General features: G+C 38.5%; 1 protein-coding gene across 1 annotated transcript in view; it reads right to left on the bottom strand.

Moving 5' to 3' along the window:
* LOC122985162 (protein kinase C-binding protein NELL1-like) overlaps nt 1-14,714 on the bottom strand; it is a 279,144-nt gene that overhangs the window by 29,877 nt on the left and 234,553 nt on the right. Inside the window, exon 15 of the mRNA XM_044355623.1 lies at nt 11,841-11,936. Coding sequence (XP_044211558.1) covers nt 11,841-11,936 — 96 coding nt within the window. The remainder of the gene's footprint in view (nt 1-11,840; nt 11,937-14,714) is intronic.

Here is a 14,714-nt window from a genome sequence, read left to right on the forward strand (position 1 = left end):
TAAAGTCACATGACTAACTGATTAACTCTATATAAAGCAACCAGAACCAACCTTAGATACCACTGTGATGAAATGAGCTAGCTGTGGGCATAAGGTATGGTATTTAGTAAAGATTTGTGTAATCTGTTTATTTTTTTACCCAGTATATAGAGCTGATGCTGTGAGAGCAGTTGCCATATGACATCATACAGTTTTCCCATCCCTAGAAAATAAGCAATCTGGCCCTTTGATCTTGAACATTTTTGTGTTTCTTCAGCCCCCATTGTGAAAGTCACGGTTGACACCTTTGGCCCTGTCTTATGAACACGCACATATTTATCTGTGTATGGATAAAATAAGAAACTCAGGGTGAGCCGTTTAGCAGTGTGTGTTGCAATTGTGCTGTTGGTCCGGTGCGCTGCAGGTAATAAGACGTGACAGCTGCTTGGAGAGCTGCCCTCTGCCAGTCTCTCAGGTCAGAGATCCGGTCAGAGCTACACCAAAAGATTCCCTATCTGACATCCCACTGAAACATACAAAGATTAGAGGTGACTGGTGGCTGGGAGCAGATAACCCTTCAACAAAAGAGCAGCACTGTGCGTGTGCATGTGAGACTGAGTGTCCACGTGCGAGGGCTGGTTATACTGCATGCTAGAGGTGCAATTCAGAGATTCAGTGCATCATTAAGATTCAAAAACCGCACCTAATTCAATTCAGTGGGATTCATTTTAATACTCCCACATTATTAAATTATAAAAATAAACAGAACTGATTAATTTCATATTTAAGCGCAGGGAGTGTCAACACCACGGTAAGACACAGACCAAAGAGTGACATTTTAACTTTTCAAATTGATGCTCTTTGCCTCTCAATCCTAGATATATCATGATTGAGTGAGATTGGTTTTTTTTGCATCCCTGCTGTACATACAGGAAAAAGAACCCACTGATATTGATAAAGAATGCTGTTGCAATGCAGATCCCTGACCCCTTTTCTGTGCAGGTGCCAAGACCAACTAGAAAGAGTTGCTATTGATGCAACAAGCACACGGATCCCAAACTGGAGATACCATTGCTGTGAATCGAACTGCACATCTCTGCAGTAGTGAGTTAAAATTTTGCATCTATTCCATCAATGTGCCATTTCATATTGCAATCTTTAGTCTTGGTATAACAACTATTATGCTCAGAGAGAGGAAGTTTTGTACTTTCTGCATTGTAGCTGTTTCTCTGTGAGTCTTTAAACAAATCTTAATTGTAATTTTTTTAATTGAAAACAAAATTACTAGGGTGCAAGCCCAGATAATGATACAAAGAACATACGGCAATTGAAGTAAGTGTACTCATAGGCCCTAAGGAGACTACAGGAGAGACATAAGTGCCTTAGATCAGATCAGATCAGATAAAGTAATATACAGTATAGCATTCACTCTGTGGCTGTTTGACTCTTAATTCTCCCGTTAGCTTCAAATTCATTGAGTGAATCTTGAAAGGAGGACCATAACAAACAGAAATTAACACACTGACAAAGTAATCACATTGTTTTTGTCACATTATATTCCTGTACTAACAGTTCATGATTGCAAAGCTGTTGGAGTTGTGTGCAAACACCGAGGTGGCAGAGATTCTTTATTTAACCCTGCAAAAGAATGCAGCAGCCATCACTCATCAAGGCTTCAAAGTGAAGGCTTACACCTGCCAGCAGCTGTAATATACAACATATGCATACCACATATCACTTATACAGCAGTCTGACTAATGAACGCGCTTTATATATGTCGCTTCAAATCTTGCTGTCGCTGTAACTATTCAAATTAATCCTTTGTCAAATGCATTTGCAATGTATGTTCAGTGCAAAAAAGGATCAAAGCGCGATGATATAATAATATAATTAAGCAAGATTTCTCAGCCATCCGTTCATTTTTAATTTCATGATATACAGTATATGCTATTCTCTTATAGATATGTTTTCAGACTCCACATTCTGTAACTTCAGTATGTGGGAGTCTCAAACAAAATGCTTTCTTTCGTGTTTTGCATATGTATATATACATGTTTATGTTCTTTGTGAAGACGGTTTTGTAAAGAAGAAAATAAATAATAACGCCCAGTTTGCACATCTACAGTACACAAATAACAAGCGACAGTGCTGCCAGCCTTCCTGATAGCAATAATTCTGTCCTGCTCTTCAACACGTCTCTCCATAATTTATGAAAATTGACTCATCCAAGATGGTTTTCACTGCTACTACAAAACGCTACCGTTTTAATTGTGAGGTATACCAGGTGCTGCAATTTTCTTCTCATCTTCTGAGAGAAATTATTATTTTCTTATCTCTAAGAGTTTGGGTTTTCAGTATTTATCTATCTGCCTCTCTTCATCTCTCTCTGGTTTTCACGTATTTTATGATTTTAACACTTTAGTGACACGTTTGTCATTGTTTTGACTCTCTGCTCAACAGCGTTAGATTTGAAACAATGACTCTGAAATAAAGCACCTAGTTTCAATTTTAAGGGTGTTAGAGGCAGTTTACATGCATATTGGTTTAGACTTTTTATACACGGTCCACTAATTTTAGAACAATGCAGCAGAACAATGAGCCTAAAAATACAGACAAGACAACCAAGGACTTCTTAGGGCCAAACAGTGGAACGATCTTGACTGAAGTCAGTCTCTTGATCTTGAACCAGCTGATCATGTGCTTCATTTGCTTATTAATAATTAATAATTTAAACATCTTTGGTTGTGCTGGAAATTTAGTATTAGTGACCACTCAATGGTAGCTGTTGGTTGTGGCTACTTTCATTCATGGCAAAAGGGTTACAAAGACGCAAATCTCTATTGGTGTTGCTTCTCATTCTGCAAAGCAAAGTTATATAAACTTGAATAGTAGAACACTGCTAATATGAGACCTTCCTCCACTGCGGACTTTCCGGTTTTCTTTGTTCCCTTAAAGGTCAACACTGTCATGATGGTTGCAATCGGTCAACGGCGTGAATTTTGCATATCAAAGTTCCCCAAAGTTGAACTCTACACAAAGCGCCACAGAAATTTACTTAGCCTCCGTGAGAAAATTTGCTGATCTCAGCGTTTCAATTGAAATGAATTGATTTCGATCCAAAACTTCAGTAATATCCAGTAAATGCTGGTGTGACTGAGCTGGGAACAGAAAGAGTTCCTGAAACAAGCAGGAAGTGAGGCTGGTTGCAGAGCATCTCTGACTAAATGACTTAAAATAGTCACTGACTGCAAAGATCTGCAACAAAATATTAAATAAGATGACTTTATTTAAGTTTATCTTAACCTATCCTTTAAATGATAAATTAATTTTAAATTCATTCTGAATCAAATGCGCTGCAGTACAGAGCCAACGCAACAAAATAATTCTCATTCCTGACTGCACTGCATCACCCAGGTGACCTCTGTGATATTTACATCCTCACCTTTCTATCATTCAACATACACTACTTTGCTCATTAGGGCACACAGACCTTTAATTATCTCACTGCTTCACTTGGCGCCCACACACACACACACACACACACAGAGCCATCCTTGTTAGGACATTGCATTGACTTCCATTCATTGTGGACATCATAACCCTAACATTAACCATAACCAATTCATGACTATCTCTAACTTTAACCTAACCTCCATTCACACCTTACCCTTGACCTTAACTAGGATTTCAGAAATGATGTTGTGCCTCATTGGGACTGGGCTTTGGTCCCCATGAGGACTACTGGTACCGATAAGGTCGGTGTTCAAAAGGTCCCAATGAGGTAACAAAAATGTTCTCTCTCTCTCTCCTCCATTGTGTACAGTTTTGTTCTTCATTAACTTCAATAAACTCATTACCTGCCATATCAAGCAATTTTGGATTGAGCATCTCTCCATCAAGGTGTTGGAATGAGGAGGAACACAAAGAGAAAAATAGCAACAATATAAACAGTCACATATCATCATTGCCTGTTTGGACTTGAACTTTATGCACTGTTATTTTGTCCCTGTGTGTTGTGTATACAACATTAAGTGCTGTCAGGGATCCTTGCATGTCAACTCTCCGGGCTTGAAAACACAGCCTTGGGTTTTTTGTATAAAGCTGTTGAGCTTTGAAAGGGTTTCATGAGCCTGATGTTAAAAGGAAGTTCTTATCGTGTTTTCATTCAGCTGAGGGTAAAGCGTGAAAAGCATGAAAAATTATCAATAAAACATAATGGTTTAACAATTTGTTTAGCATTAGAGGCAGAGAGGTGTGCATTTATAACAACTTGCCCCTAAAAGGTGTTTATTTCAATCACAACAGGAATGATCTTCCTGCTGTTTTAAAGCCTAACAAGTAATGTGGCTAAAAAAATAAAATGATAAGGAATCATCCTTCTGGGAACATGAATGTACTTAGCAATTTGATGGCAATTTGCTTAGATTACAATGCATCTTGAAGGTAAAGATAACACTCTTCTGCACATATATTTGCGCAGCCTTGTGCACAATATAGTGTAAATATTGTTATGAATATAGTGAATTTAGCTTTCAAATGTCATGTGTTATTATTTCTAATCTGTTTCCTACCTCTCTAGACTGTTTCTTGTACTGCTATAACATATAAATTTACACTCTGGGGATAAATAAAATGTTATATTATCTTAACATTTTGATCTGAAGGTGGTGTGAGAGCTACATAAATGCAGTATCCAATCTGGAAAAGGTTCATTCTTTGGGAAGCATTAAAAAAAACAGAAAAACTGAAAAATTAAATTTGGGCCCAATGGTGACATGACAGGAAAGGTCAGTGGTCACTGAAAACATAAAAATCCATCCTCTGGTGATGAATTTTCATCCTCTCAGTCATTTGTTTTTTGAGACATGCTGTTATAGTGGCAAATGTGTGATCCTATGGTGCAAATCAGCATTAGTCATCCATTAGTCTCAACAATGAATATCCAGATTAACTTTTACAGCAATCTGACCAGTAACTGTTGTGACATCTTGCTCTGGACTAAGTGTTGGACAGACCAACTGATTGAACTCACTATTATAGGCACTTTTCTATTGCTGAGCTGTCAAATCAAATTACAATATTTAGATGATATTTTATCCCCTTTTCTCCCAAAAGTCAGGCTGTTTTGGTAACAATCCAATTGATGGATCCACCTGTGAGAACAGCAGGAATGAAGAGGTAAAATTAAAAACCTTCACACTGAGGAACAATAACATTCATCTGATCTGAGCCCTGTGATAATTCAAAGCACCAAACGTAAGCACAGAAATACCCAATTCTACCGGGACTCTGAATCTCTTTTTATGGAGAGCACGTTATTTAAAACCCCATCCATCACCCCCTTGTAAGACCTTTTTATTTAGACGTAATAAAAGCTCATTTCATTCACACATGGTTAATAATTCTTGTTGGTCAATAGCCTTACAGCTATTTGCTAGCTAGTGTGTGTGTGTGTGTGTGTATAAGTCATAGACTGTAAAAAAAATAATGGACATAGCCACATGACGTCACCCATTGGTTTGTGGACTCCTGTTTTGAAGCCTCCAGTTTGCATTTTGACCATTGCCAACATTGTTGCCATGGTAGCGACTTGTAAAACACAACGTAGCCATGCCTTAAAGCATATCCTGATTTATTGTCTATTTTACTTTAAATGGGACCATAATTTACAAAATGAACATCATGATGTACTGAAGAAGACTAGCGATTGAGACCATAAACTCATAAGGAAACTGTTAATACACGTAACAGCAGAGCAGAGAAGTCAGACTGAAATAGCCATTTCACTGATCTGTGCACAGTTTTTTTTTTTCTTCTCGAATAGAAATAACTTTTAAAACATTTGTAAAAAATAAATGTTTGTAAAAAACCCACTATTTGTGCTTTGTCGAACAACATATTTGTATTTGGGCACAACCCTAGTACAAGTGTGTGTTTGCGTGTGTGAACAGCCCTCCTTTCTCTTTGTCTCTAGCAATGAAGTGGACAGGTGACCTTCTTGTGGTATAAGGTACAATGTGCGCACACACACACTATCAATCTTTGTTACAGCTAGAGGAAGGAAAGCAGCCAAACAGCATTTCACATTTCCCTCTGTTTCCTTCCATTACAATGAATTCAAGAGCACCTACTGCTTCCTGTAGGGCTTCACTTCTGCTCCATCTGTGGATTTTCCCAATGGGGATATGTGAACACTTTCTGACAGCCCGGACTGTGAAGAGCTGTAAATTTAAGCTCAGCTAAGAAATGGGAATTAATACACACATAGTTAAAATAATCCCTGAGCTCTCGGGAGAATCCTCTGGCTTGCCGAGCTTTACATAATTACACTTATCTTAGCCCTACTAACCTACTGAAACATCACATCACGGAAAAAATGTCACATGGAGCATTTACAGTAATGTGTCCTCAGACAGAAACTACAACCCGGTTTATGTTTGCTGCTACTTCATAGTCTGTGAAATATAAATGTGCATAATATTAACAGCCTGCCGGTTTAAAGGAGCAGTTTCAGTGACCACAGTCCACAGCCGAGCACTTATGAACTGATGCAACACTATCCTGCACTACTGATATCTATTTATTATTCATTTATTCTTATTTACCTGCTTGCTACAGTAACTACAGTACTGTAAGAGCAGGAAGGGGGTTAGTTGTATATACAATATACGCTTATGGTTGGATTGCATTAGATTGCACAGATGTTCCTAATAAAGTGCTCAGTGAGTATAGCATATATTTGGTATTTCACAGTTTTTTAGACATCTAGGTTACATATAATTGTTGTTTCAATAGCAATTCAATTACCATGTTTCAATGTGAAGCAGGTCCTACATAAATATTAAGCTATATACAACCACAGAAATTCTATTAAAACAACAGTTCAAGGACAACTAATAACCTGCAAATCACTAAATCTGTGCTTTTTGGAAAGACTAAAACCAAGAATGAATGTATCCCACAAAGTATTTGTATAACCACAGCCTGACAGCCTATAGTGTATGACATCAAACTCCATCGAAAATGAAAGCCATATCTTATTCCTCTCAGCAGTCTAAACACTGAACTGTATCCCCGAGCATGCTCAGTGGCGTCTGCCCAACATTAAGTCAGTTCTCTCCAGAGACTGAAAATTGGAGTTGTTTCAGAAAGAACATCTGTGCATCGTAGTCTGAATAAACAGCATTGTAAAAACAACCTCATTTAATCATCCATGTGGACACATTTACAGATTCAGCCTGCCAGTGCGCTACCTTTGGACAGAACCTAACCTCTGGCACTATGCGTTTACAAAATGAGCCAACTTGAACTCAAATACCCACTTTGCAGTACAGTCTGTACCTTACAATTTTAACTGAGAGTTCATTGTAAGGATAAGAATAAGAAATCATTTATTAATCCAAAAGGAACCTTAAGTGTAAGGCCACCCTTTCAGTTTTTGGTCCTTTTGGAGTAGTCTAAAGCCTTTCAGAAAATGAATCACAAGGACCCAGCAGTGGATCTATGGCAGCTCTCAGCCCACAGGAGAAAACCTGGCAACCCAGATGAATGTATCAACAAGGGAGGAAGATGAAAAGATCGGCTCTGTTCCCATCGGCTTTATATGTAGAAGCTCTTAACCTCCCATTGAGCTACAGTATACACGCCAGTGGAGTGAAGTCAGTGGAGCAGTGATATTGTTCATTACACAGTAGGGAAGGGCAGCAGAGATGGAGATGGGGTGAAGGACTGAAAACAGAGAAAGAGATGTGGAGACAGAGACATGTAGACTGACAAAGAGTTTGACAGCTATACAGTAGATACAGGCTGAGGTAGAAACACAGAGATGAACATGGAGAAGATCGTAGAAGTTGCCTTTGGTGAGGCTTCAAGGGAAACTCCTCCAACCCTGCATCAACAAAACATTTTAAGTGCATGGAAGAATTTTACTTTCATGATGATATTATACTACTTTATTGTATTCTATTGTACTTAAATGTTAAGACAAGTGTAGACCAGATGTAGACATGTGTGCATGTACAAATATACTGTACAGCAACTCCTGGAAATAACCCTGTGCAGTTATTTTTATCAGTATTTTATTTAATAGTTAACTTGGTGAAATTTCAGAGGCATCCAAGACTTAACATCAAGACATTTACCCTGTGTTCAATGTTTCAGCTGCAATATTTCCGCAGAAGACAGTACATGCTAAATTTTCCTTAGAAAATGTATCTATTTCTAGTTTGATATTGGAGTCTGATTGCTCCAAACATTTAGGATTTTACAGCGATTAAAAATTCTTCAGTAGCTTTTGTGAATGAGATATACACAGTGAGAGAATAATAGTTTGACGTCCAGAGACACAGACAGACTTTGACATAGTGAGACAGAGTGATTTTACACTGCATCACATCTGTAGCAGCCTCAGGCAGCAGCCAGAGGGCCACAGGGAGGAGCCTCATTAGTGGGATGATGTGTTGGTCCATATTCTTCTTGCTGTGAGGGGATAAGGTGGACTGTGCCTCATCTGCTCACAACCCTGTCTCTTAGAAATTAAGCTACTAAATTGTTTTCCTGATTACGTTGCAATGACAAATGTAATTGCCGCCTGGATTATGTTCACAGGCAACATTTGTTTTTTGTTTTTTTTCCAAATGAATGGAGCGTTACGTCTATGTGCCAGACTTAAGTTGAAGGAATGTGGTTAGAGTGGACAGCGGGCATAAAATGCAGGACATTGACACCAGAGACCAAGGATAATATCCCAAAGTATCGCGTGTGGTTAGGTTTAGGCAACAAAAGCTATTGGACAAGTTAGGGTTAGGGTAAGGGTTAGGGTTATGCTTAGGTTTGGTTTGATTGATGGTTTTGATTAAATGTTAATACATGTCATGTCTCGTGCTTCAAGTCCCTGCAAACTTTTTTTCTGTATTAAACCAAGATCTTTCCTTAACCTTACCTAAGTGCTGGTTGCCTCGACATAACCATAAAAAGAAGAATAATGCTGTCATTACAAGTGGATATTATACTGCTAAATCAGATATTGGTGGGAAAAGATACATACAGTGTCACTGACCATTTTATTATATGTTCAGTATCAACATTTTTGTGCCTTGATATATGGTATATGTTAATTAACATATAGTCCTTATGTTGTCAGCCAGTGTAATTTGGGTGGCTTTACATTTCCCTCAACATGTTTGCTTTTACAAATTAGTACTATATACTGTAAATGTAGGGTTTAGCTGGTATGAAAGTAACACAGGATTAAAGTAACAAGGCAATTATCCGAGCCTACACAAGTTTGATACGTCTAACTTTGCCAGCACGTACAGCACGTAACACTTGCCAGAAGCTCAAAAAAATCACCTGCATACATCATACTTTCACAGAGTTTTACCTGAAAAGCTGTTATTTTAAGTATAACAGTACAGTAAGGTGGGTTTATTGTTTCATGTGTCATAGTCATGATCATTCGACAGATTTTTTAGTACTTTAACGATCCTGTAGTTTGCCTTGTCAGAGTTTTTCAGTATAGAAGTAAGTCAAGTTTAACTGTCAGCAGTCATTGTCGGGACGGTCGTAACAGCTGTTTCTTTCATCCTGCTGTCACACTGTGTATTACAGCAGGTTCTGCACCTTTCCCAGGACAAGGATGAGGAATGTCTTGTGTGTGGGGAGACATTCAGCTCATCCTTGCCTGGGGAAGTGTGGGTGCAGTGCACTGGTCCCACAAGGCATGTGATGAGGGCACAGAGCACTGCATCTGTCACAACTCTGACAATTAATAAAAAAAGAGAATAAATCTTAGTAATACAACAAATGAAATGTGTTAGTATTACACTGCTATATTGTTAGATATTCTTTAAAAGTTATACTGTTCACACTGTTGTTGCAAAACATTTGATGAAACTGAAAATTGAAATTGAAAATGAAATTTAATATTTTTTTTATTAAGACATAATATGTTTGCAATTACATATTAACACACGTTGTGTCACTTTGGACCCAACTGTATGTTACCTTCGTCCCGACTGATGGGGTCAAAAGTAATAATGTGCAACCTCTGTTCAAAGTGAAATTATACCAAAGTCACATTTGTATAAAATAGCACCTGGTATTGACAAAAATCAAAAGAAAATTAGTTTCTGTCTATAACATTATCTTTTAAAATGGCATTTATCTGAAAAATGTTACTCTCATACTGGCTCTCCCCTATTTTCCAGGAGACAGGGACACTTAATTCTTCTTTGCATAATCTTTTCCTCCCCTCTCCAAAGTAACAAGCGACAGAATCATTTTGTAAATGCAATGTGGTACTTTTTATTCCTTATTAGTCATCAGACTTTAATTTATAGCCACAAATATAAAATCTTTGCCAAGTTGCCACGGTGAAATGTCACATTTGGGTGAAAAATTTCATTTCCAGAGAAGAGCACTGAGGCATTAACTTGCCACGTTCATTAATTAATAGATATTTGGGGCTGTTTATTGCAATGTTAATTAGTCCTTGGTGATCGCCAGCTTTCATAACATGTGTTGTATGCTGATTGCCACTGATTACCTCTCGAAGGTTCAGAGCTGAGAGTGTGTCTAAATTAGTTTTCATATAATTTTCTCTACAACAAAGTAAAACATATCATGAAAGTATGTAATTTACTGTAACTACAGAGTGACATAAACTATAACCACTTTTGTTTTCAAGAGTTTGAAAGATGAAAATATACATCTCACCAGTAATTATTACCAAACTGTAATGTTTAGATCAAAAATAGTTTATTATCCCTTAAAATAAAATAAAGAATAAAGAATTAATCACATGAAGTATTATCCACAGACAACAGAGTGCATGCTATCTTTCTCTGCTTTACATTAACAGAATCCATTAGGATGGATAGCAGAAGTCTACAGTAAGTGGTGTTGGCTACATGTAGCGCAATTTATGTCACCAATAATGTGCACATGTATGTGTAACCTGTTCTCACAAGAAAAACCTGTGAATGTGGGCTCTGCCAGAGCTGGTTGATCACCTCTGTAAAATGAGACCGCAGGGACAGACGTTTTTAATAACAGAGGAGAGGAGAGAAGAAAAGGGGGGGATAAAAAAGGAGAGAATGGGTTAAGGGTAAGAAAAAGAAAGGGGAGGAGGGGAATACAGAAGAGAAGGAGATAAGGTAAAAGAAGGAGTAGAATAAAGAAGGGAGGAAAAGGGATGAGAGGGGGAAGAGATAAGGAAAGGAGGAAGGGAAGAAGGGAGGAAAGAGGAAGAGAGGGAAGGAAGGAAGAGGATGGCAGGAGGGAGGAGAGGACAAGAGGAGAGGAAAAGGGAATGTGAAGGGAAGAGGAGAGGAAGGAGGGGAAGAAGAAGCAGAGAGGAGAGAAATAGAAAGAAAGGAAAACAGAGAGGAAGGACAAAAATGTAAGATATAAAGAGGGAGAGAAAAGAAAGGAGAGGTAAGAAGTTGAGAGGAAAGAAGGGGAAGGAAAATGGAGGAGAGGTGGAGAGAAGAATTAGCTGTCCTTTTCTTCAGCTCTCCTGGGATCCTCAATCTCTGCAGTGTCCAATTTAAACACAGGGCTTTAGAGATGAAGCATGAAAGTGTGTGTGTGTGTGTGTGTGTGTGTGTGTGTGTGTGTGTGTGTGTGTGTGTGTGTGTGTATGTGTGTTAGAGACAGACCGAGAGAGAAGAAACAGAGAGAAGTGGGAGACAGAGAAACAAAAGGGCAACTGCTGAGCCTTCAGACTGACCTAATGACCATTCCTCTGATGTTACATTTGAAACTCGATAAAAATAACGTGCCGCTCCAGCTGAGCTTTAATTAGGAGGGACAGCTGAATGAGCCAGACAGGTGAAGAGTCAGGTGGGATATCTTCTTACCTGTCTCACAGTGGCGTCCCGTAAAACCTGAAGGACAGACACACGTGTTGGGAGATACACACGTCCCTCCGCTCCTGCACCCCTCCTCACAGAAGGCTAGAAATAGAGAGGAGAGATAAGATAAAATATTTCAGTTTGTCTTCATGTCCTGGATATTACAGCAGCAGCGCCAGAAACGCTTTGAATTCCTGCAGTTTAAGGTTTCATGAAGGCATTACAAGGTGCAAAGTGATTCCCCTGACTCACTTTAAAAGCAGCGTAACAGTTCAGGGAGGAAACAGTGACACTTTTCTGTCATTCACACAGGTTTGTAAGTGGTGTTTTTGTATTTAGACGTGTGTATGTGTGTGTGTGTGTATGTATACTATACCTGATATAATATTTTTGCAAGATCTGAAATGGTGATACTGTGCATCTTAAAGACGATGTCACCTCACACACACACCTCAAAACTGTAACCTGTCGTCCTCACATTAATTTTGGCTTATTGAAAATGTCTGATTTTGAAATATGTCTTTCTAGTGGTTATCTGAGGACAGCTACTGCAGCATGCGGTTGTAAATATATCAGACTCAGGTGATGGAAATAAAAAGGCAGAGTGGGTAAAAATATCTTTAAAAGGAGACTTGCAATAGTATTATCTTTTTTAAAGCTGCACTAATCTGTATTTTAAGTTAATGGGTCAAATGAACTTTTTAGCCTCTTTTAGCCGATAGTTTTGGTTTTAGCACATTTACTGCATGGTTCAGACACAGACCACTGATCAATTTTGTTTCAAGCTGCAGCAGGCAGCTGTTTTCAGCAAAAAGCTCTGATAAACCCAGTGTACGCCACCTGCACCAAACAGCAGACAGACAACATTAGAAACCAGCTGGTGAAGAAAGGCGAGGCAAGTTTATTTCTATAGCACCTTTCAGCAACAAGGAGATTCAAAATGCTTTACATAAAACATAAAAGGCATAAAGAAAGTGGAACATCTAGCTTCTGAAGAGGAAGACTTTTTTTTTTTTGGTTGATGGAGACAGAACTAGAGTTAAAAGGAAAGTAAATATCGGACTTAGATTCATCAGGTGCCAATGAAAAAACAACTTAAAATGAATGGTAATGTTTTTGCTACTGTCCTTCAACCCCCAAGTGGCTGAAAAAAAAAACAAAGATTTAAAGCTTTAAGAAATTACAACAAGGTGTTTCATACAAATATTTTAATGAGCTAAAGTAACAATATACATCTTAAAGAATCAGTCACATCAAACGCTGAGGGCTTGAAAAGACCTTCTGTAGTGTAAGTGTGGAGCTGAACCAGATACAGAAGCAGGACAGAATGCAGCAGGTCAAATATTTCTACCTGTTATGTATGCAATGTTGACAACTTCCTGCACGCCACCTGCCACGCTGCAGTTTTCTATTGCTTTTAAAGACTCTGTGCTTTATACCCTGGATGGCTATTGTGATCTCAGTGCTGCGGAACTTACCACTTTTTTGACTCCACTTACACTGATATCTTAGACTCTGTTGCTCCTTTTAGGGCTAAACGCATTAAACCAATTTCAGAGTCGTGGCTGAATTATACTACCCACGCTCTCATGTAGACGAGCTGAGAGAAAGTGGAAGAAGGATAAGCTGCGAGTTTCCTTAGGAATTTTACAGGACTGCTTATCAAAATACCAGAGAGCTGTTAAAACTGCTAATTCAGAGTTTATATCTAACCTTGTTTCCAATAACAGTTATAGGCCTCAGGTTCTTTTCAGTGCTTTCAAATCTCTCATAAATCCTTGTGGTGCAGCTCATATTGTGCCAACGCCTACACTCACTACAACCTACACTACACTGTGAAAACTTTCTTAAATATTTTATCGACAAGATTTCTGCTGTTAGGTCTTAACCCACTTCCTTTGCCCTAGACCCTTCTGTTTCTCCTGTGTGCCCAGCAGTCTTTGATCAGTTAAAGCCTGTATAATTTTCCTTATTATCAGTATCTACAGCCTACAAATTGCCTCCTAGCCCGTATTCCCTCTCAGTACTGTTGGGTCAAGTATTCTTGTTCTGATAAACACCTCTCTTATTTCAGAGTGTGTTCCAGCTGCTTTTAAACATGCTGTAGTGCAGCGTTGTATCAAAAAAAAAAAAAGCTAGACCCTTCTGTTCTCTCTAACTGCAGGCCAATTTCTAAGCTGCCTTTTCTGTCTAAGGTTTTGGAGAGAGTAGTTTTCTTCAATTGCAAACGTTTTTCGATAACCTTGGCATTTATGAGAAGTTTCAGTTTGATTTTAAACCATGCCATAGTTCTGAAACAGCTCTTTTAAGATTATATTAATGATCTTCTCTTAACTGTTGATTCAGGGAACTCTGCTATTCTGGTGCTTTTAGACCTGACCGCTGCCTTTGACACTGTGGATCATAGGATCCTTTTATCACGTCTCGGACAGTGCGTAGGCATCAAAGGTACTGCCCTCAAATGGTTTCAGGCATACCTGACAGATAGGAGTTTCTTGGTTCACGTGGGTGAATATTCTCCAACTGCAGCCCCACTTACTTGTGAAGTCCCTCAAGGCTCCATTTTGGGCCCCATCCTCTATTCACTGTATATGCTACCTGGATTTAAATTTTCTCAATCTTAATGAAAATAAGACTGAGATTGTTATGTTTGGATGACCTGACCTATTGGATGACTCTGCTAGTACTCTTGGCCATTTACCTCCTTACAATAGAGCTTCTGTTAAGAACCTTGGTGTGATTTTTGACAGCTCCTTCAAATTTGATAAACAGATTAGGTCAGTTGTCAAAACTAGCTTTTTTCAGTTATGACTTTTAGCCAAGGTAAAGATCTATCATCTATCTCCCAAAGATTTAGAGTTATCCATGCTCACCTCTTGG

This window comes from Thunnus albacares, chromosome 1, assembly GCF_914725855.1.
Source record: "Thunnus albacares chromosome 1, fThuAlb1.1, whole genome shotgun sequence".
NCBI lineage: Eukaryota > Metazoa > Chordata > Actinopteri > Scombriformes > Scombridae > Thunnus > Thunnus albacares.